We start from the raw sequence: 25823 nt of genomic DNA on the forward strand, positions 1-25823 counted from the left end.
CAGAAATACAATAAATTTTTTTTTTTTTGCTTGATGGTATTGCCACAAATCTTGAAGCTTGTGTGTGCGATATGGAAATGTAGCGTATGAAAAATGCCTTGAGTGAGCGGGATTCGAACCCAGTATCTCCTGATGAAAGGCCGAGACGCTACCACTCGAAAGTAAATAAATATGTCATTGCAGTATAACTTGTAAAAAACTAAATTAAAAGAGAAAATGATGTAAATTATACAAAAAAAATAAACGAATACAAATTTAAGAAATTCAACGTTATTTAAAACAAAATGTACCAGAACGTGGTAGAAAATGTTATATCTAGCATTATCAAAAATTTAAATTTAAATTTATTTATGTCAATAAAGGTCATTTTAAGGACGCTCAAAATGATTGTTTATTTGATGCAAAATTAACATTAGTAATTACGATTGTTCTCAACAACAGGTTTAAACGCGTTAAATTCTCTTGATAAACATCCTATTCTATTTTCTGTTCCAATTTATAAATTAATTTTTCAAATTATTAATTGTTTTTTTTTGCTGTTTAGCCTCCGGGAATCACCGTCAGATATTACTTCAGAGGATGAATGAGGATGATATCTATGAATGTATGTGAAGTGTAGTCTTGTACATTCTCAGGTCGACCATTTCTGAGATGTGTGGTTAATTGAAACCCAACCACCAAAGACACCGATATCCACGATCTAGTATGCAGATCCGTATAAAAGTAACCGCCTTTACTAGGATTTGAACTTGGAACTCTTGACTTCGAAATCATGGTTATTATTGTAGAAAAAAAATTAAATTAAGATAAAACAATCTTTTGTTAATAAACAGTAAACTTTTATCACATATTTTATAAAGAATTTAATTGTCGTATGTATATGCTCTATGTAATGTGACCTCCTAAACATTTAATGCGTGTGCAGTATATAACGTAAAATAATTAAAAATAATAATGAATTTTTTTTTGCGTGCCATTTGATTGATTGGTTTAATGCACTTCTGTATTCTTTATATTGTATGCCGATTTCTTAACACTTTCTTATATTAAAAACCTTTAATATTTTAAAACATATTGTAAAGCAGGCTTTGGACTTTCTATTGAGAAAAATTTCATAATTGTATATTAATGTATTCCTAAGATAATAACTAGAACATAAAAAAAATATTTAAAGATTTTAAATAATAATTTTAAAAAAATGATTTAAATGTTTTTAAAATCACATGACTTCAAAATGTCGTGAAATACAAAATTCTGACGGGAGTAAATTTCTTAACTGGTTGAAATACTTTTTTAATTTTTTTGTGATTTATATTAAAATAGATGGAACTGCAGAAAAAATTTTAACAGATTTATCCAAATAAAGTTAAACTAAGGCCCTGTTTTAAAGTAGAAATATGATTAGGTTATGTTTTTATTAATTAAACAAGATTGTTACTGAAGAAAAAAATGAAAAAAAAAATTAAAACATACGGTTTAACAAGACCACTGCTTTTCACGGTCGATGATACCGTGGCTGTCACGTAAAATATTTTTGCTTATTACTAAAGTAAGACGTTATCATTGAATACTTGTAGCGGTGGAAAGTAGTTGGCCAATTTAAACAAACTGGTACTACTGTGCAATACTTGTATATTGTGTACGTATAATAAAAACCCCACTCATGCGGTGGATAAAAACGTGTTCTCTAAAGACAGTCAGCTATACAAGTGGTGAAAAGACCTCTTTAACGCAAGTACACCTCACCTATTTTACAGCTCATTCTCTACAGCTATTTGCTTACTTGCTGGACATGTATAACAAAACTGAAAAGGACGTAGCTCTTTCACTATACAAAAAATTACATTTTGGTGGTAAGGTATTAAATCGTGCTACTATGAATTAAATAAAATCTGATATGGATACTACGTGACTTCCTTGTACGCCTATTAAAGTACATATATACATGTTTTTTAAAATCAGAGGTAAATAATTATTAATAAATCGATATATTTAAGTTAAAAAAAAAGTTAAAAAAAAGGAGATGAAGTGGGATATGAACCGATGTGCCTTCCGCTGTTTAGATCCAAATATTTCATTAATTAAAATTTTATTTGGCTATAACTCTGGAACCGATGAAAATCAGTACCACTTATGATATATCGTGAAGAGCTTTTAATGAGGTCTTATTACTGCAGTTAAGAAATGTCAGAAATAAAAAAAAAACTTTGATTTTGGACTTTTTTGAACACTTTGGTCCAGTCGATTGCAATTAAAAAGGGATGTGCACAACTAGATTTAAAACAGTCCTAAACCCAAAATTTCAACATCCTACGGCTAATCGTTTTTGAGTTATGTGAGATATATACGTACATATGTACCGTACAGACGACACGCCGAAACTAGTCAAAATGGATTCAGAGACGGACAAAATTAATATTTCCGCTGAAATCTGAAAACCGAAATTTTTGCGATCAAATACTTTCCTTTACTTCGTACAGGGAAGTAACAAGGAATTGTGATATAGAAATATGTTAACCCGACTGTACAAGAAGCTTAATAGTCTATGAAGTTAATTTGTCCAGTTATAAATTCAGAACGATAACAATTCATTTTGAAAAAAGGTATCATTGTCGTAAACGTAATATTAAGAAGATTTGAAAAAATCAGCTTTCTCGTAAAAAATAGCTGTTAAGTATTAACTCGTTAATTATAGCATTACACAAAATTATATGAAAAGATAATTTCTAGAGGTATATAAATATTTCGTTCTGTAATCTTATTATTCATGAATAGTAATTGAAAAAATAGTTTGAAAAAATGTATCCTCTAAATGAAATAGTAATGAAAATAATGAAGAAAAAAAATATTTGAATATAATTTAATATCAATAAACTAATATCAATAAATATGAATAATGTTTTTTTTTAAGTAATTCGAAATTTTTGCTGAGAAAAAGCAATAGAAAAAACAACCACATACTATATTAAAAAAAAATTAATAAATATGATTTAAGATAAAAGTGATTTTATATATATGAAAAAAATGTTAATTTTCAAAGTACGCATCAATTATGCTATTATTGAAACCTTTAATTCTTTTAATAAAAAATATTTTACTTAGTTGGAATAATCTTAATAAAGTAAAGAAAAACATTAATAAAAATACAAGTATATTTGAAAATTATTTAGTAGTAATAAACGCATTTCGTTCATTTACCAAAATAATTCTTATTTGCAATACTTTGAGGTGTAATTTAGTAAAACGTCTAGTAGAGGACTGGCTCAAAAGTTTATAACTATATACATATATATTCCCACACGCCAAAAAAATCTTGAAGTTCGGCGATTACGATTCCTGGATCTGTTTTCGGTTAGCTCTTCGATTGCTTCTGGCGAAAAATAATTTTCGTTGTAGCATCTAAAATAAAGATTTGATCGAGATGAAATCATCGATCATTCATGTGTTTATATCCGGATAAAATCCTCCGATTTGCCCAGGGATTGTAGGCGGAAGGTGCTGACTGGAGGAGGACATAAACTTTAGTCTGGATAAGATTATCCTTTTATTCTGTGTTTTTCTCGCCCTCATTCACAATCCACAGATATTTGACCATGATTCCTTCTTTCCTATTTTTGGTTTTATAGGTGCATATCTAACTCAGATCTCTATTGAGGATACCGAGACCTGTAATGCCAATGAATTCTAGCTTGTGATATTGGAGGAGAGCTGGTTATGGGTTCCTATCCGGTTTTCTCCGACAAGCAATAATTAAAAACCTTTCGGGTTAACACAGATTACCAATCTATCGGAAAATTCAAATAAAAAAAATAATTTCGTAAGGACAAACTTTTCTTCATTTTTTGCTGCTAACTTAAAGAATCTCTCAGCTAAGTGAAGCGAACAACGGATCCACGCAAAGCAACTTTTAAGTACGCTTCCAAAGGCGATCAAAATGAAAAATAAACTGAATCGATTAACACTAATCATCTAATACCTAAAAAATATGGGAAAAGACGTTTGATTTTATATTTTTTTTTTTTTTGTAAGAAAAATAAAATAAAATATTGTAATACATGAAATAAATAATTAAGGAATAAGATATATCTTGGGCTAAGCGGTAGCACACAATAGAAAGAAACAAAGTGCACTAACTTTAACTTTTTAAAAATAATTAATATTAAAATTTTACATAATACTGGAATGAGAATTAGCTTTTCTATTATAAGGATATCGTTAACTTTTTATTTAATAATACAAAGCGGTATTATTATGCTTAAGTACTGTAATTTGCAGCTGTTATTTAATTAACGTGTATAAATTATTAAACATGTAAATGAATCGAAACACAAAGCCTAAATTACACCATATAAGCACTTCTAATTTGAAACGGTTTGAGTAAAGCCAATATTTCCGTAATATGTGGCATTACACGATGTGACATTCGAAAGTAATGTAAATTATTTTTTTCTAATACTTCTGTTTTCAAGCAGAAAATATGTTTGAGGCGACGCCCTCGTAATAAAAATCATGATTAAAGAAAACTGTTCAATATAAGTCAACTGGTTGAATTAAAATTTATTTCAATTACGCATTAATAATATACTTAAATAATTAAAAATTTATTAAAATTATTTTAATATCTTCGTGTAGTTAATATTTTAATTCAGCATTATATATAAGAATAAAAATGCTACAGAATTAGAAAAATTAGGTAGTTTGATAAAATACAGAATGAAGAGTTTGTATCGTAAAAAAGAGAAGTTAATAGAAAAATATTGCAAAAGTTACTAGATTACCCAATTTTATATATATTAAGACATCCAGGATTAACGTTAGTAAATTTGGTTCTATAAAAATTAATATGAAGTAATATCAATAAAGGAAAACAAAATATTGTAATGCATGAAATAAATAATTAAGGATATACGATATATGTTGGGCTAAGCGGTAGCATACAATAGAAACGAACGTAGTGCACTAAATCTATCAATCGACTGATGACTGGATAAAAAAATATGAAGTATTTTTAATCTTTTATGTTGCGCAACTACTCCATGAAATTTTACATAAAATTGTATGAATCTTTTACGCAACACAATACTATACAAAACGTATTAAATTTCAAACACACACACACACACACACACACACACACACACACACACACACACACACACACACACACACACACACACACACACACACACAGAGAGAGAGAGAGAGAGAGAGAGAGAGAGAGAGAGAGAGAGAGAGAGAGAGAGAGAGAAAGAGAGAATGAGAGAGAAAAAAGAGAGAGAGACAGAGACAGACAAACAGAGAGAGAGTGAGAGAGAGAGAGAGAGAGAGAGAGAGAGAGAGAGAGGGGGAGAGAGAGCGAGAGAGATCAGTCTTATTAATATTATTTTAATATTTAATGTTATTATTATTAATAACAGAAAGACTTATTATTAAATTATGAAAAAAAAAATTAGCAAAATTAATTGAATGAATTTGACATGTTTAAATGTGTTAAGAAGTAAATAACGTGTGTTATTAATGATAATTTATTGTAAAACAGCCATTGAATATTCAATAAAGACCGTTTCAAACAGAATCTTTACTATTATAATTAGTAAAGATTATAATACAATTATAATTTTTAATTTATTTAATTTTAATAATGGTAATTTAGAAAACTGAATATTCTTAAAACGTGTTAATGGTGTTTTTCTACTAGATTTAGGCGTTTTTTATTTTACATGAAAGTCGAATTTCTAAAAACATTTTTAGTTTTCGACTGTGTAATTCCTTTAATTTATATTCCTTAAGAATTAAATTTTTTACAAATTTTATGGTACGCTAAATTTGCTTATTAGCAATTTAATTTTATTACAAGTAAAAATGGAAATCTTTTTACTGATCTTTTGAGTTCAACAACAATTTTAACAGAACCAACTGAATTTTTTGAGCCGCTTTTTAATTTTTTAGATTGATTGTCCTAAAAAACTTTTAAATGGAATCATTTTCCATTTAAGGAAAAATTAGGACAAAATTTTCCGTTAAGCCTAAATTAGAATAAATTATTTTCCGATCAAATGTTTATATATATGTTACGGTAAAACGCCGAATACCGGTAAATCTTAAGTTTTACCGGTAAATTCTAACATTTACCAAGTCACTTGGTAAAAGTCCGAAAAAATCTTGAAAACACATTTATTTCGGAGTTTTACCAAATAGTTTTGGTCATTATTGACATTTACCATAGACTGTTTGGTAAAGGTTGACAATAATATTAAATAAAATTTAATCACATTTTCTTAGCAGCATGTTTTTTTTAATCATGGTGTTTTGTAAAAGGAAAGACGAATTTTACGATAAACAGAAAACTGGAAGGCTATATTTAAAAAAACAGAATTTTTAGTTCATTTTTAGGTTTTTTATATCTTTCCTTAAGTTTTAGAATGGTTTAAACGAACAAAATGACTGAATTTAATGAAAAACGTTCACTAATTCAAAACTTTTTTCCCGCTGCAAAAATTGAAAATAAATTGGGTTAAAAAAACAATCCGAGTGTTAGACCCAGACTGTGTATTTAAGAGTTAACTATTAATTGATTATTCTCACGTTTGAAAATGATTAATTTTAATGCAATTTTTGAACTGAAATCCCGAAATTGAGAAGAGCATTTTTAAATTCATGCTCTTTCCTATGTAGAAGTGATTTCGTTACAGAATTGTCAATTTTTACCAACAGAATATGGTAATTGTTAACAATGACCGAAACGATTTGGTAAAAGTCCGAATTAAATGTGTTTTCAAGATTTTTTTGAACTTTTACCAAGTAACTTGGTAAATGTTAGAATTTATTTGGGGTTTTACCGTAACATATACATACAATGAATGTATTCATAATTATGTTTTGCTTTAAATGATTTCAAGAGGGGAGAAAAACTCTGTGATGCATCCGGAACGAAAAAAATAATATATTTTAATTTTGAAAAAATGTTAATTTTAGTCCGTAATATTTTCTCTTATCTTTATAGCAATATCAAGTTTTATTCTAAAAATTAAGGTGAAATGTATAATGCGTATTTGAAGAAATTAAGGAAAGCAATTCCTAAGTTAGGCAGTGCCATAATTATAAATCTAGAAAATTGTCGAATACATTATGTTCTATCACGATGTGTAGAACAATCTAGATTCTATGAATCATGAAAACAATTAAAACGATTAGGTATAATATAAATAAGAATACTCACAGTAAAAAGTGTAAATATAATTTCTGTAGAAAAATGACTTCATATGTATTATATAAATTGTAACTATTATTTTCACAAAAAGCAGTATGTAGCAATGATGTAAGAATATAAGAACATTATTTATGTAATGTTATCAAAAGCCTTATAAGTTTTTGGCAAGGTTTATATGCGCTACAATGACTTTGAAAAAATCGCTCAACATAGATCGCTCAACTGGCGTATAGCCATCGTCTGTTACAAGTATAAGAAAAATATTCTGTTCGACTGTAAAACAACAACTTTACATATAAAACAACCTTTAGTTATCATTAAACCGACACTCACTTAATACAGAAGCGCAGCTATGTATGCACGTATTTAGAAAGAGAGAAAAAAAGGGTGTGGAGGAATGTTTAAGAATATAGCAAATGTTATCTGCATTACGACATTCAACTATATACGAAAGTTCTGGCAAAGTATAAACATAATTACAATTTAACTCTGATTATTCGATCAAAGGATATCCGCATCGACCCCGAATATCTGAAATAGTGATCACTTGTAATTAGTCTTCACTCGACATCAAATTAAATTGTAATAAAATAACTTTAGATTCTCACTTAAATTTACCTTTACTTATTTATAAATAAAGCTATCTCTGAATAGTTTCTGATCGAAATCCTGTCCTCAAATAACTTTCATGATTAATTTTATCACTAATAACCTTTTAGTTATTTATTTGTACTATACCATATAGGTTTGTTTTATATTTTTTAGATTTAGAAAGAAACCGATATTTCTTTGCACGCGCGCGCAAGTTTTTGCAATTAATAAAACAAAGATCGGTATCTTGTGGAATTTTTCTCTTTTGTTAATCAAATAAATTAGAGTAAATATGTTTAAAAAAGGCAGATAACACAGAGGTAGGACTTTCCCGTCACGCTTTTTTGCTGATGCACAGCTTACACACACAACTTAATTAATAATATTTATCATTTTGTTCAAATATAATATTTCTTTTGTTTATTTAATTCAATGATTCTAACTAAAGCTGGCGCGCATACCGTATTTCATTCGCGCAGTTGTGGCGGTACTAGCGGCCACTTTAAATGCTTCTTTATACTTAAAATATTATTAATTTATTTAATTCTAGCACTTACCTGTGACGTCACAACATAGCAGACGTCAATGCTACATTAGGGCTGCTTGTGGTGAGAGGGGTTACTATTGACGCAGTATACCCACTTAGCCACTAGTTTATTTAGACGATTTTATTTGGTGAGGTTGCGATTTTGCAAAGTTTTTTTTTCAAATATTATTATTATTATTTTTTAATCGTAAACAAATGTGCCTAAGACAAATAACACATTAATTAGGCGAAATCCCGAGATACTGAGGGTGTCCTTGCTCTACAGTCTCACCCCCTTGACCATTTTTAAGTTAAAAATTTAATGGCATCAATGCCCCATATATGGTCAGAAGTAATCTGATCAAGTTGGTCAAAATCGGTTGAGTAGTTCCGGAGATGTAAGGTGTAAAACACCGAACACACACACTTACATGCGAACATTTCCATCCGGTTTTTGTGTTTTTTGGATTCCTTAGGTGTCAAAACATAAAGATCCGGTGAAAATCGCATATGCCCAAATTCGACCAATTACAGTATTTCCCTTCTAAACCTATAGCTCAGCTATAGCGCTAGACGGGAAAGTAAAAGTATATTAAAAATTAAAAAAAATTATATATTTTAAAACATTATTTTAAAAATAATATTAAAAATTTAAAAAAAAGTAATATTTTCTCGATTCTTCTTCAAATTCTGAATTTCGGAATTCGGCAATAATTTAAAAACTACCAAAAATCTATTAAAATTTAATTTTTCACCGACTTTTTTAAGTTAAAATTTAGAAAAAAAATTAATTTTGAGTGCGTCATTGTACTGTTTCTGTAGTTAGTATTAGATTTTTATTTTTTTTGAAGAAGTTATATTTTATATTTACGTTTAATTAAAATATAAATAGACTTACAAAAAAACGCTGCTTGTGTCAAAAAACGCTGTGCGCAAGAAATATAACAGTCTTATAAAACTTATAAAACTGAGTTTTCGTAAAAATAAGAAAATGGAATGCAGAGAAACTGTGTTAATCGAGCGTGGGTTAAGGTACTCTGGGAATATACATTACTTCTAATGTTAATTAATTTAGATGGCGTAAGTTCTTTGGTTATTTAGTTAGATATGTAATTTATTACAATCTACAAAGAAAAATAAAAATAAAAAATTATAATATATATATATATATATCGGGAGACGTTTAAGTATGGAAACACAGCTTTAAACTGCATATCTGAAAGGTGTTTGGAGGGAGAAAGAAATGGGGTTCTACATAGTTAAAAAAAATCTGCATTATGGTGGGTTTTTAATTTTTTTCAACCATCTTGGATCCGCCAATCCAAACAAACTTAATTTTTTTAAACAGAAAGGTGGACATATGACACATGATTTCGATTTAAAATCTTAAAGAAAAACATTGGTGAAAATCGTTTTTCTGTTAATGCAATGATGGAAAAATCGTGTTAACAACATAACGAAGTAAAACGCAATCTTATTGCATTTTACATTCATAATGCATACAATAACGAGCTTTAAACAGTGATGTAATATTGATAATAATAAACAAGAATTAATAATTAACAATACAACAAATTAAACGGCTGTATCAACTGATATTATTTTCGAAATAAAAATTAACTTAAGTGTTAATATCATCTGATAATTGTTACTTATCAGCTGTTAATTTATAACAATGCAGTCTGTGTTACGGTGAAACAATGCAACTTATTAACTCCGCATTTCACCTCTTTACTTCAACATACTTGTAATGGTAAAATTTGATAGTGCTAGTAAAAATTAAGCTGTAGGCCTAGAGGTTCAAATTTGTGTTTTTTCAGATGCTTTTTTTTAACTATGTAGAACCCAATTTTTTCTACCTTCAAACACCTCTCAGATATGCAGTATAAAGTAGTTTTCGTACTTAAATATTATTCGATAATATTGTTTGTCTTTTATGGAAATTTCCCTCCATTTTTTAGGGTTACATAAGTCGGATTTTTATGTTAGATATTCTTGATGTCGTCCTAGTAGGAGGAATGCTATATGCAAATTTTTAGTTAGGGCAAAATGCTGTGACTGACTGGGATTTCAATTTCCCGATGAAAGAAGGAGATGTTACCTCTCCGGCCAAGAGATAAGCAATGAAAATTAAACTGTATACTTATATACAAATATTAGGTTAAATAAAATTATTAGTTAAATATAAAAATACAAGTAAAATAAAAAATAATAGAAAAAATCCCTTTCGGCACGCCGGAAGTCGGAGGTAGATTTCACCGGTGTTAAGAAGAGGATAAAAAAGATTTCAACCTTAAAGTTAAGAAAAACTTAAAATTTACTCAGTACGACAATGGTTGCGATGTGAAAAAAGTTTCACAAGTTTAGCATATGACAAGTCCCATCCTCTTACAATTCCAGCAATATTTTGGTCATCCTTTACCGTAAGGGTTGGTCATATCAAAGATTGTTTCAGAGAAAAGTTTTAGATAATGTTTACAGGACTAACGACCACTTTAAACCAATTTCTATACTGTGCCTATTAAGGAGGATATAATTTTTTTTGTCTTCGAAATCCCATTCCCCCCCCCCCCCGGGCAGATGGTTGGTGATATCAATAAACTTTACTTAAATAAGTTTTAGGCCCTTATTCAAAGAATCGTAGGAACTTTAAAAGAATTCAATATTTTACTTAATAATAAAGTTATAGCAATATTTTGTTTTTTTTTCAAAAAAGCTCCTCCACTTCCACCCCATTGTCCGATTTTGCCCATTAATGAAAACTAACGAGATTTTGGGTCGTTATATTTTATGTATCAATTTGAAAGTGATTGGCGCAAAATTACGGCAGTTATCGTGTCCACAAGAAAGTGAAATATATAGATATACATAAATGTATATATAAACTTTTAAACTGACGGTGGTTTTGGGGTCTGGGAAATGTGAAACGCGAAGATATGTCAAAATTTTCCGGAAGTAGAATCCTGGTACCCATTAAAATAGGTAGCTTTCTTATGAAATCTGCCTAAAAAAACATTACATCGGTAATTATACATTGTTAATTAATTATTTCTGAGAAAAAACTGGCAATGATGTTCTTATAATACGAGAAATTTTCTATTAATTGTTTAGTGATTTCAGTATATAGTATTTACAGTGATAGTTAAAAAATTATAGTTGATTATCCTCACAAAATTACTTTATTTTTTAAATCAAAAGAAGGAAACAATTGAAAAATGATCCTATAAGTATTTGTTGCATCAAAAATTATTTTTCGCTTTAACAAAAAAACAGTTTTTAAACTTATCTCTTATTCTTATGATAAAGTGATGCCTTTACATAGCAGCAGTATATATCTAGATACTGCTTTCACTCATTATAAGCTCTATTTAGAAAAATAAATAAAAAATATGTAACTTGTAAAATAGTTATAAATAATATAAAATAGTGGTAAAATCATATAAATATATAAATTATGTAGTTATTCGATAGGTTGAATAATAATAAAAATCTCAGGTCTGTTGGCTAGAATCATTTGTTTAATTTTTTCAATAATTTTATTTAGTTTTTTCATAACTTTCTTTATAATTTTACAAATTAAATTTTGGGAGGAGTGAAAAATACTTTCAAATTTAAAAGTAATTGTAGCCTAATTTTATGCTGCAATGCGTGCAACATTCATTATTTTAAAGTTATTTTCTAAGAAATTAAGTATAAATTTTTTCGGGTTAAGGAATTTTAAATATTAAAATGTAATGTTATCACGGTACCTTTAATTTTTTAGAAGGAGAGTACTAAAAAAAACCATTGACAAATATTTCTATATAGGTTTTTCTACAATTCAATGATAGGCTTTCTTTAGGAGGTGTTATTTTAAAATTAAAATAACCCTTGAAGAATCAGTACGTGAACGTGTGAATAAAACACTAGCATTTATTATATAATTAAATCACAGTTGGTCCATTTAAATGCAAAAAAAAGATTATTTCCTTACAAATAATCTATTTGTAAGGAAAAATCTCAACATAACTTCTTTTTGAAAAAGTTTTCAGATCAGAAATTAAAAAAAAAGAACTTTGGCTGAGGCAGATCAGAATTTTTTCAGAGCGGAAATGGCGGGTTGGAAATGGTAAATCTATACTATTGTTGCGCGTCGTCTGTGGTGTGTCGCAGTGCAGTGGTAACAACGCAAACGAAACCCGATGTTAGATTTATATGCGTATGCACATTCGACCAATGTCTTTTCTTCTTTTGCCGCTTACAGATTGTTATGATCCTAAACTTAACCCCGTTCTTGCACTTATTCTTTCTGCACACATAACACTTTCATGCGCGCGTGCCGGCTCACACACGCATATACCACGGATTTCCTACGCCATCAATTATTTTGTCACGTTTTTACTTTAGTTACAGTTGTGTTTTCGTTTCTTTTTATAACAGAGTAACCAATATATACACTTGTACTAACCGACACACTCTTTACCGAACCTCCTGATTAGCTGACTTTCCATTACGCTCTCATGCTTATTTAGCGTTTTCATTCAATCAGATTTTATTAAAAGTTTTTTTATTAATAAGAGTTTTTTTTTTTTTTTTAATAACTATTTCTTCCTAGAAACGAATTAAAAAAAATTGTACTAAATTATTAGTTTTTCAGTAAAACATAGTTTCTTGTTTTTAATTTTTCTTATCTCGTTATTGCATCCTTCTCACTACGTTATCTGCATTCTATTTTCTTTATTTATTGGTATTTAATATTTTTAATAAATAACGTAACAATTGGAAAAAATAATACAATCGTTTTATTTAAAATTAAATTAGAAGATTAGTTTCACAGAGATGAAATGAAGTTTTGGAACAATACTACTTTATTGATGATTTTTAAAAATAATATTAATTAAATATAATTAAATATTTTGCATACATTTTAATGTTTAATTAGACTTGTATTAAAATATTTATCGATTAAAACTTTCAAAAAATATAGTTTTATCTATTATTACATAAAAGAGAATACGAAACCGGGTATTCTCTAAACCATGAATGGCTGAAGAGCATCAGGTATAATTAAAAATATTTTTATAGTTTCTGAATTTTGAAAGAAAAAATTGATATTTAATTATTTTTAAGTTCAAGAATTTTTTAATTGTAAAATGGATAATCTATTCTCTTAAATTACACTATTATTATTATTTAAATTTATGACAATATATTCCTTTTTTTTCTCTATCAACTTTTAATTTATTTTCTAAACAATTTTCAGTGATTCTGCTTAATTTATTTTAAATTAATTACGTTTTCATCAGTATTTTGACTAAATGATACACAGAGTTAACTTAAATAGTTAAGATAGTTTTTTTTTATGACAAACCCGATTTTTTAAAACTTGCTAAAGTTAAACTTTGTTCTTAAAAAATGTTAACTTAAACAGAAGTTGATAAGAGATCCAAGAATGAAACTGATTTGCTATTTAAATAAAAATAAAATTTTTCTACGAGCTATGAAAAGTGATTGGTTTCAACATCTCATCTTAATCTTCTTCAAACTAAGTATACGAACAACTCAATTCCTTATCAGTTCAAAATATGGATTATTTGCAGAAAACCTATTTTAGAAAGATTATACATGTTTCTACTACCGCAAAGGTTGTAAAAACACATGCTCGTATACAGGTATATGCAGAAAAAATACCTATCTGTTTTCCTCTTCTAACTGTTTGCAAAGTGTCTTCACATCATATCTTGAAAATTACCCAATCGATTATTTATACATCTATTTAGGTCGTTAGGTCAATGAGCTATTGAAGCTTTCACTGTTCCTCGATCTCACTGTTTCAATAGTATTTACTCGATAGATGTTTAGAGTTCCTTACCTTCTGCATTTTATTGTAATCAGTAAATAATTACATTTTATTACAATTTAACTGGAAGTATTCGTAAATTTATTAATAAATAATCGTTAGATAAACTATTAGATCTTTTATGGCATCTTCATTCCACGTTTTTTAAAATATTTTCAACGTTATTGGTATGTGGTGCTTTTAAATGCCTTTTTATTCTGAGTTTTTTCTTAACATATTTATCTGTCTCTACAATTATATTTTCCGCTGCATTTTTTACCTTCTATACTTTCTTCTACTGCTAAATTAACTAACCCGGGATATCTTAATCTCGTGTATAACGTACAATCTAGTTTTATTTCTAGTAAGAATTTGCCACAGGCTTTTTTCTAATTAATCTTAAAACCTTTTTCTAAATTTTATCAATCTACCAATTTTTAAAATATCATCTTTCAAAAGTTCTACTTTTGGTTACTTTTTTGGATATCCTATTGTATATAATTCTCCACCATATGACTGATTTCTAAATGTGTGTCGGATATTAGAAAATAATATTTCTACGTAAAGGGTTTTGCTTCTTATTTTCAGTGTGCATTTGATATCATCCGTACTTTTTTCGTAATCAGTAATTTTAGTACTTATGTAACATAATTCTGCAATTTCTGATATGTTATGTTCACTAATATGAATATTTAACACCAATACTATTATTTTCTCTTTTCTCGCATTTTTCTTTTTTCTTTACTCTTATTTATTTTCAAAATGTACTTCACCTGTCGTTGAATGTACTCATTATTTCTTCTAACTTATTTTTGGTCTCACCTTAAGGAATAACACTATTAAAAATGTTTAATATTTTAATTTATTCCTCTCGGACTGTCAATACACTCAACATTTTCTATAGATCATTTGCCCATGCCCTAATACAAAAGTTGATATAAGAAGGGACTAAATTTAACCATATTTCACTTTTTTCTGTATTAAAACTTTCTTACTAGAATTTTTACACTAATCAAAGTAATACAATTATAGAATTTATTTATAGAGTTTTTTCTTTATCTTACTACTAATTATTTAAGAAAAATTAATATGTAGGATTATAAGTATAATTAATAGATTGTATCCTTACATTTTTATTCTATTCTCCTCATGTATACGTTGAAATCTATTAAACTTCCTTTTTCCTGTTTAGCCTCCGGGAATTACTGTCAGGTATTACTTTAGAGGATTAATGAGGATGATATGTATGAGTGTAAGTGAATTATAGTCTTGTACAGTCTCAGGTCGACCATTTCTGAGATGTGTGATTAATTGAAACCCAACCACCAAAGAACACCGGTATCCACGATCTAGTATTCAAATCTGTATAAAACTAACTGCCTTTACAAAGACTTGAACACTGGAACTCTCGACTTCCAAATCAGCTGATCTGTGAAGATGTGTTCACCACTAGACCAAATCGGTGGGTTGAAATTTATTAAACTAGTGAACAATAAGCAAACCCGCCCCCCACGGTAGATGAGATGATAATATTTATGACATGTAAATGTAGTCTAGTAAGTGTAGTCTTGTAGAGAATTAGGCCGACCTTTCCTGAGACGTATGGCTAATTGAACTTCAACCACCTAAGTACACCAGTATCCACATCCGCTGTCTAGTATTCAAATCCATACAAAAACAATTAACTAGTTCAGAGGGTGATATTGGAGGAAAAGAAGAGTGATGTCCGAAAGAAGCCTAAAGCGAAGGCGTTGGCCGAGATAATAATTTTTACTGATATAAACTGCCGAGGCATTTGAATCAGTGGCATCCCGACTGAAACCTGACTGATGACTGTGAGATGTAATCAGTTAAGAGGGTCTAAAGACGGACCTCCGGTAAAGCCCCTGAGCTCTCGGAACATAGGGGGTGGTGTGGCGACTGGAATCGCCACAAGGTCTTCCCCTACGGGGTTGGGATGGGATTTGATCCTCAGAACCTTCGACTTCAAAAATCAGCTATTAAACAACCGATTTGCTTCTGTTAAAAGTAAATTAATTAAATTGTTGATTTATTTTATACATTTAGTGTTACTTTATACATTTTTAAGGAGAACTAATATTAATTAATTATATGCAAGAAAAGAGAACGATGACAAACATAACATGATTTTAATTTACTTATTTCATCTTACGTATATAAAATAAATTATTAAGAAGAATTTAAGGAAATAATTAAGATTGGAGAAGAGTTAATATTCAAGACAAAATCGTTAAATTCGCTCATAATTTTGTTCTCTTAACAGAAACAAAAATTGAATTACGTTGATTTAATAACAGGAGAAAAATTTTCTCCTCTACTACTTGATATCCTCATTTATCTCCTCATCTACTTGAAAATTTCATGTTGTAGAGGGGGGAACCCCCTCCACAACATGCAGAAGTGGTATAGACTGCGCTCAACGACAGGTTCGCAGAAGTCTGGATAGACAGAGAAGCTCCCACTGCGAAGTCCCGATTTGACGCTGATGGATTTCTTTTTTAGGGGCGTAAAATACCTCATATACCAAGAAAATCTCCAGCGTACCAAAGAATAACAGCAACTGTGGAAGCAGTTCCTGCAGACATGCTCGTCAGAGTTGGAATGAGGTGAATTGTCGGTTTGATTGAGATGGATTGTGGATAAACGGTGCTCATATTGAGTTTCATTAAGAAGTGAACAAATACATTAGAATTTGTACTTTCATGTAATAAAACACATGTATTTCTAATTATAAATTTTATAGATTAAATTTAATTTAAAACCGGCAGATTTATTTTTTGGACATCCGTATAAATCAAAGATTTAGAAATTAGAAGGAAGTACACCCCTTTACTCAAAATTCCATGATTTATAGGAATATTTTGTTTTATGGTAATCACATATGAACAATAAAAAAATCAAACGAAAAAGAATACAGGGTTTTAAAATGTGTCACAGAAGATATTAAGGGATAAGAAGGTACAAAGGGACAGGAAAGTTTAGGAAAATAAGATATGTGGAATATACTGAAATATATATTATATTATACATTTATTATATATTATATTATATATTTATATTTAATATAGTTATGGTTATAAAGAGAACAAACTCAAAAGAACGTTTACGAAAAAATTAAAATCTAAAATTAGATGCGCATTTCGATTGTTAAACAGTCATCATTTTTAGTAGAAGGGGAAAATAAAATGAATATAATACAAACATAAAACCGTAAAAATAAATAAATAATAATTAATACTCTTTAAACTGTCCAAGTTGAAAGTGAAATGTGTGTTTAAATAAACTTTAACCAGTTTTTATTTATTAATTAATTTTTTTTATTAACCTAGAATAAAATTTTTATAGTGTTTTTCGTGTTGGTTTTACTTACTTTATTTTATGATAATTTTTTAATATTTGTTTTTAATATTTATAATTATGATAATTCCTTTAATCTACTGAAAAAAAAAAATTAAAACGATTCAGATCTAGTTTTAAATTTTATTTCTATGTAAATTTTTTCGAGGGGTTTTGATTTACGATTTCATTACTAAAATAAATAAAAATCTATGTGAAGATGTTTTAATACGATTCTAAGAAAGAAGTTTATGATAGAATCAATAAAAAGAAGAGTAAATTTTTAAAATATATCTTAAAATATACAGAGTGATTCAGCAGGAAAGGAAAATAATTTTGAAATTGATTTTGTAGTTTGAAATAAGGAAAAAAAATAATACACACTTATGTCCGAAAACGCTTTGTTATTGAGTTACGGCTAGCAAAAAATCTCATCCGTATTTCAGTTCTCCTGGTGAAATGAGGTCATACGGAAGGCTTTAAGCGATGTATAAGGAGCAAACATGATGGTTGACTAAAAACATTGAATAAAATAGGTCAAAGAACTTTATATCTCGTAATTTCACTGATGTCAAACGTGAAACAAAAACATTCGGTGAAGAAGCTACTTTAACACGTAATGGCATAAATAGATCGGTTGTTTGAAGAAACCCACCTGCCGTAGTTGAATCTAATTTCCAACGACGATTTTCGATGAATGTTTGATATGAAATGATCGGCAACCAATTAATAGGCCCTTTTATTCTAGAACAACCTGTCACGGGGAGAAATTATCTGGAATTTATAAACAATGAATTTCTCACAGTGCTTGAAAATTTCTCATCGGCGAAACTTGATGGAGCACTATACATTTCACGAATGTAATAAGACAATTCTTAGACGAAGAATTTACTGATAAATGGATTGGACCATTGATAATTGAATAATTGATAATTGGAAGGACCATTGGATTGGATTTTACTGATAAATGGTAGAGAGCCGGTAGATTGGGTACCTAGATCACCGGATCTAACTCCCTTAGATTCCTGTTTATGCGGATGTATGAAATGCGAAATATACTAGAAGAAAGCAAATATACAAGCAGATATTGATTGATATACAAGCAGTTCCCAAATTATTTCCCTTTCCTCTTGAATCACTCAGTACAACAATAATTATACAAGCTAATTTAGTTTTAACAAGAGTTCTAAAGGATAAAGGAATTTAGGCATAAGAACAGAAATGAATGTTGCACCGAATCAGTTAAATGACTAATGGCAAAAATATCATATATATTTTTGGCTCAACAAGGTATATTTCATATTTTGATAAATGCTGGAAATTTATTAAAAATATTGAGTTTAGATTACTGTCAGTGGGGATTATAACGGTTGTTAATACTGCATTAAATAACACATACATTTTTTCTTAAATTTATTTGTAATAACAATACATAATAGTTTAACTAACATTTAGAGATATATTTCTCTAAGTATTAATATTTACGTTATATGGAAATATCTACGAAGGAATAAGTGTACGATATAAAAAAATGTATATAAGAGTGCAGTAAGACATACTTTTGTAGTACTACTAGCACAGCAGCAGAGTACTCTCCCCTCATCACCCGGCAAACGATCCCCCCTAACATTTTCGCCACCATCCCTCAGTGTCAGTGTCGTTATTTTGTAGAAAACTCGCGACCCAGTGTCGCCAACATAATTGAAGTGCCTGCACTCTAACTTTATTTTTTTTTATTTTAATATCATCCTTACAACCTTAGCATTTCACCATTAAATATCAGTCATACCAACTACAAAGAAAAAAATCCCCTCAAAAATTAATTAATAGAAAATTTCAATTGTTTACTGTAAAACAATTAAAAAAAGTTGTTAAAAATTATTTTAACTTTATCAAAGAATATTTTCGGAGATAAATTAGCATGCATATTTAGAATAGGTATATTTAATAAAAAAGTGATAAAGGAGGATTAAACGTAAACAAGGAATAAGTTATATAAATTAAAATTAAACATTCCACATGATCATTTTATACTAAGCTGTCTTTGTCAATCTGTCTTTCAATCGCACATAAAAAATGAAAAAATGTATTTATTCAAGAATAAAGATTGAATACAATTTATTCTTTCTTTATTAAAAAAAAAACAAAAAAAAACTAGCAAATAAAAATACATCAAATAAAAATAAGCAAATTATTAATTAAATAATAAAAAATGAAAGGTTTTATTATTCTTATGAACATTTATTTTATTTTTTATAATATGAATAAAACTTGATATTTCATTTTCAAGCAATTTGTTGCAGTAAATAAATAGATATTTTATTCAGACCAGTATATAATAATACATCATATAGATCATTTCAGGAGAGATTGCGCATGGGTATACTACAATATAGATACAAAACCCAACGGATTGGTCTAACGGCGAACTCGTCATCGAAAAATCAGCTGATTTTAAAGTCGAGAGTTTTAAATTTCAAATCCTCGTAAAGGTAGTTTTATACGGATTTGAATACTAGATCGTGGATACCGGTGTTCTTTAGTGGTTGGGTTTCAATAAACCACACATCTCAGGAATGGTCGACCTGAGACTGTACAAGATTACACTTCATTTCAATTCATACATATCCTCATTTATCCTCTTAAGTAATATACCTTACGGTAGTTCCGGAGGCTAAATAGAAAAGGAAGAAATATATAGATATAAAAAGGAACTGTCCCAGTATTTTCCTGGAAGGATCAACGGAAAAACATTACAAGAAAGTGCGACAAAAAATATAAATTAATATTAAAGAAAAAGAAGAAATTATAACCATAAAAAATATTAATAATATGAAATAATTATAAAGCAATTATGGGAAGATATTAAGCAAATAAAGTAAGAACAATGAAAAGCGCTAGTGGTAACGGATAATTGTGGCTCTGAATAGCTGTATATATAAAATGAGTATGTATATAATTTAAATTTTTTTATTTATTAGTTCTACCTAAAAATTCATCAGAACGAATATGATTATTTAATTTAATAATGATATAATTTTAATATCCAATTTCAATACATTATTAGGAAGATATTTTAAATAGATTGATTGTTTGGTTACGGGAAAAATATTTTTGGTTTGGTAAATTTGGGTGTTGTATTTTTTTTTGGAATAAATTTTTATTTTTAGCTATGGTAGTACATTAATAAATATAAACATATGGAAAAGTTGTCATTTTTAATTTAATATTTACCTGTTAACATGATTCATACTTACGGTAGCTAAAAAGTGTATTAATTCCCAATTTGCAACTCGTTCTGGCCATTTCAAAAAATTCTAAGATAAATAATTGTGATATTTTATTTAAAGCAAAAATACATGACAGTATAACAAATATTTTATAATTATAATAACTTTAGCTTTAATTAAAAGCCTTGAAGGTGTAATGATATGTCCCTGAAAACACGTATTCCATAATTTTCAAAAACAAACATACTAAAATCAAGAGTAAAGCAGTTAGTTATCTGTATCTTTTCTAACAGAAGGTCCAATGTAGTGATATAAAATTTCTGTTATACCAGATGATTTTAAGAGGCGGCGAGAGTTTAACTTGGCAGACACTTCAGTCATTTGTTTGGATTTTTTTGCAACCCCTAGAAATGAAACGAAATTCCGGGAAAGTTTCCACAGGTAGTATCATTACCCAGCTTTACCCAAGTAAAAAAACGGCTATTTTGCCTGCTTCTAGAAAATGTTCGCATGTACCACAGAGTTAGGACAGCGACTGATCTCCTTAAGATAGAGTATGCCTTACTGAAGAATGCCGAAGAATTTTTCTAGTTGAAGCGAGTAGAAAAGCCACGCAAATATAGCGTAAGTTAAAACCTTCTTCTTTTTTTATAATTACTAGAGGTAGATCTATGATCTGCATGTCGATTTTTATTAATTTTGTTTTTAAAGTGTAGAGATTTATTTAAGATTTATTAATTTTCTTTAATATATTTAAATCATTTTATAATGAATGATAAGCTTGATGTATCATTTAAACTATTTAAAAATGTTAATTCTTTGAAATTGGCTTAGATCCAATAGCGTATGCTTATAAATGCTACGTGACAGTGTATTCAATACTGAGAAAGTCTGTTAAGAATAATTGAATTTATTATATTGTGGCCTACTTCTATTTTTATCATCTACGATATTACAGTATCTATATGTTCTTTGATATATCATTTCTTTATTTGAGTACTTATTTAAGAATAGTGGATTTATTTTTCACCTTTGTTTTAAATGATAAAAGATTAGATAATTGTAAAAAACTGATAGTACAAATCAAGTTCAAATTTTTATTTATAAATTGCTTACAATCAACTTTTCTCATGTTACCTTTGCGATTTATAAACTAAAAATTGAATGATAAAATAACAATTGAAATTTAGTTTCTTAAATATTTAGATGGTTTCTTTAATATTTACAATGGTAATTAGTTTTACAAAACCTGTTTTATTAGCAAAACTACCTTATTTTTAAAAATTGACAAACAATTGAGTTATATTGTAGAAAATTGTTAATATAATTTTCAACCGGATTTCATCTCTATTAAATAATTTCTAAACTGAGGTAATTAAAATAAATTATATTAATAAATCTACATAAATAATGTAATATAAGCTATTAATTTAACATTGGATATTTAATAATAAATCTTATTAATAATTGTTAATTATTGTTTAGTAAATAATAAATATGCTAAATAAATAATAAATATGCTAAATAAATAATAATATGCTAAATTAATTTTAGTAATAATAATAATAATAACAATAATAATAATAAAAATAATAAATCTATTTAGACAGCAACAGTTGTACAGCTGTACAGTGGTAATAAAGTTTTACTGTTAAAAATTTTAAAAATCCAATGGTTTTTTTACATATTAATTTTTTTGCAAGTCAGTCTCAAAATAAAAACAGACTACAATCAACTAACTAACCTTTTCGTTTGGCGTATACCTTCCGTTTAAATCTACGATTCAAAGTTGAAATCAAAAGAAAAATTGAAAACTGATTTTTTACCTTTTTATGTGCATGATGTAAATATCTTATTATAAGAAAAAAGGGGTTTTTGAAAAAATAAACTCAAAATGAAACAATTGCAAAAAATGAAAAAATAAACTTTTTTTTATAGATATTTAATCTGATCAATAGAATTTGTATTTCTAATTACAGTAGCAGGACTAAGAAAAGCAATTCTAGCATTTTGTAAAATGTACGAGTATGTACGCATCGTAAAGATGATATTTTCCTTTTTTTTTTAATTTTATTTAACACATAATTAGACTTCGAAAAACACCGCCGCTCTTATAATAAAAAAAACATGTGCAAAAACACAATAGGCACAGATATGTTTACTTAAAAGTAAGAAAATCATTGTATGGAAAATATGTTAGGGCATTACTTCCGACAGTGTGTTAAAGATGTCTGGAAAGGGGTAAATGTTTTACTTTTAAAGAAAGTTATTCAAGTAATTTTCATAAAGATTCAGGTAACAATTATCTGAATATTAAAATGATTTCAGACAATGCCATTATTGCATGGCAAATACAATAATAGTAAAAATAATAAATAATCTTACGCAATATTAACTTAAATAAAATCCAAAGAAGTCTACCTTTTTTTTTGTTGCTAGATGCATTCTTAATTTTGTTCTGTACTTAAAGTAGTAAGTCGTCTAAAGTAGTCGTCTATGTCTGTAAGTCGGCAAGTATAAGATAACTACGAATTATCTTGAATCAAATTAGCTCATAATCACAGTTTGCATTAGTCTGTCTAAGAATCATGTAAAAACCATCCCGAACCGATTTTAACAAAACAGTACTTGCTGGATAAACTTGCCTCAACTTTGCTAACATTCAAGTTTGTAATTTCATAACTTAAAATATTGCCAGATGCGAAGTGTTCCGATCTGTCAAGCTAATTTGCATTTATAAAAAAATACAGTAAAAACGTTATTAATAGAGGCGTTTGTGAAAAAAATATTGACATTAGTTCTGAAAAATCAATTTAATAAAAGAAATTCAAATTAAATTAAAATAAAAATTGTTCAAATATTTTTGGAATTTTTTTTTATAATTTACACATTAAAAATATATTTTCCCGAAAGATTTCAGTGAAAAAGCTGAAACAAAAATGCAACTTGAAGGGGGACAAAATTAATATTAATTTCAAGATTGTCTTTCTTAAATAGTAAATTGTTTTTTAATTCTCTCATGATATACCTGTTTTTCTGGTTTTTTTTTAAAGAAAAAAAAAGGCTGATGAAGAATAAAAATAGTAGGATTTTAAAACAACTTTAATAACTTTTTTGGGGGGGAATTTACGGGAGGCAAATAAAACTTATAAACATATTCTTTGGAAATATATTACAAAGTTTCGATGGAGAATTCTTTTTAGATAATATATAAAAATAAACTGTGCTCGTAAGAATGCTTGTCAGTATAGTTTAAATAACAACTAATATATAGTATGTGCGTGTGTGTGTGTGTGTGTGTGTGTGTGTGTGTGTGTGTGTGTTTGTGCATTAATGTATTCAGAATGAATTCTAATTGATATAGTCAGTGATACTGTAGAACTTTTTAGTACATTTTCGGAAAAGTAGATTCTTTTCTGAGTAAACACGCACTGAAACTATTTTATTCATTTTATATTTGTTGAAAATTTAAGTCGAATACTAATTTATAAAATTATTAATAAGATTTTAAACTTTAAGCACCGGGATCTTGAAAAAGTAGGTCTCAAAAGGGGTCCAACTAAAAAAAAGTTTTGCAAAGAATAGTTTAAACGTTATGATGAAGTTGGAAAATAGTACATAAGCATATACGTTAAAGAAAGGGTTATATCCCTTTGTAAAATCTGTAAAAAATAAAACAAGAGTTATCGCGGTAACTACAATCCTAAATTTTTAAATATTATAATCATTAAAAATCAAATATGAAAAAAAAAAATTCATAATAATCTTTATTTACTCTGGCCTTTAATAACTTAGAACTCAGGAATGAAAGTGTTTTTCTTCATGTTATTTTTTTTAAATTTTTTGTACGGTTGAAAATAATATGATAACATAATTTAAAAAACAAACAAAATAAAATATAACACACACACACACACACACACACATACACACACACACACACACACACACACACACATACACACACACACACACACACACAAAATCGTGCGCAGTCTATTTACAATACATTAATCTTAATTTACATTTACATTTCGATATAATAAAAAAATAAAAACAACACAAGGTATGTGATAGAGGTGGACAAAGTTGCGTGCATATGAAACATGCTAATTCATCCCTCCCCTTTAATCACTAATCTGAACCAACTCACTGTTAGTTTTTGTTCCCTATTTCCATTATAATAATCATCATAATGAAATTAATTCTTATTTTATCTCCTAATATCTCATCTGCTATGGGTGCAATCCCTCTCATTACAAAAATTAATTGTTAGGAAAGTGAAGGAAAACTAAAGAAAAATTCTTAGTTTTAATTCTATAAATCAGATTTCATAATCAATTAATTTAGATTATCGAAGCTAAAATCTAAAATTGTATAATCTTTTACCATATCCTTGGAAGTTTTCTTTTTTAACTCGAATGGGGTTCATCCTGATATTTATTATTTTAATTAATTATTATTATTATTATTATCATTAGCATAATTTCACTATTTCTTCTATTTGTACTTTATCTATGTATTTAATATTTATTTCATTTTTCTATTACCTTTGAACACGATGCGCTAAAAGTCACTTTCCTCTGCATGCAGATATAAAGTCTGTAACAGGTGGGAAATTTTGGTTTTATAGTTTGTAGTAATCAGCTGATATAATTATTATTCAATTATTCAATTCATTTTTGTATTTGTATTGAGGATAATGGTGTTTAAGTACACAAAATAAGAATGAATTCAGTGTTGGTGGGGAAATAATAAGGATTCCGTTGCCTCCCGTTGAGAATTACACTCGAGAATTAATAATTCTCCACTATTGACCGATTAAAATGCACGTAAACTGAGCATACAATTTGAAAATAGGAAGAAATGGGATTTAGCTTACATCCAAATAACTTTTTGATGTAATTTTGTTTTACCCTCCGAGACAACCGTTACATATTGCTTCAGAGGATGAGATGAAATGATAATTTTTTAGGGTGTGAAAATACCGTGCTTGACCGGGATTCGAATCTGAGACCTGTCTAAGGCCGAGGCGCTACAATTCTCCCCACGGAGGCCTGTACATCCAAATGACCTGAACCATGTAAATTT

The 25823-nt window shown here is 28.2% G+C and overlaps 1 protein-coding gene across 2 annotated transcripts in view; it reads right to left on the reverse strand.

Annotated features, from left to right (window-relative positions):
* Ca-beta (Calcium channel protein beta subunit) overlaps positions 1 to 25823 on the reverse strand; it is a 222683-nt gene that overhangs the window by 183010 nt on the left and 13850 nt on the right. Inside the window, exon 2 of one of the 2 annotated variants that reach the window (XM_075355308.1) lies at positions 25283 to 25334. The exons of the other annotated variant lie outside the window; for it this stretch is intronic. Within the exon in view, the coding sequence (XP_075211423.1) occupies positions 25283 to 25321 (39 nt within the window). The 5' untranslated portion in view covers positions 25322 to 25334. The remainder of the gene's footprint in view (positions 1 to 25282; positions 25335 to 25823) is intronic. 2 annotated transcript variants of the gene reach the window in all.

The sequence above is a fragment of the Lycorma delicatula genome, chromosome 2 (assembly GCF_047948215.1).
Source record: "Lycorma delicatula isolate Av1 chromosome 2, ASM4794821v1, whole genome shotgun sequence".
In the NCBI taxonomy this organism is placed as follows: Eukaryota; Metazoa; Arthropoda; class Insecta; order Hemiptera; family Fulgoridae; genus Lycorma; species Lycorma delicatula.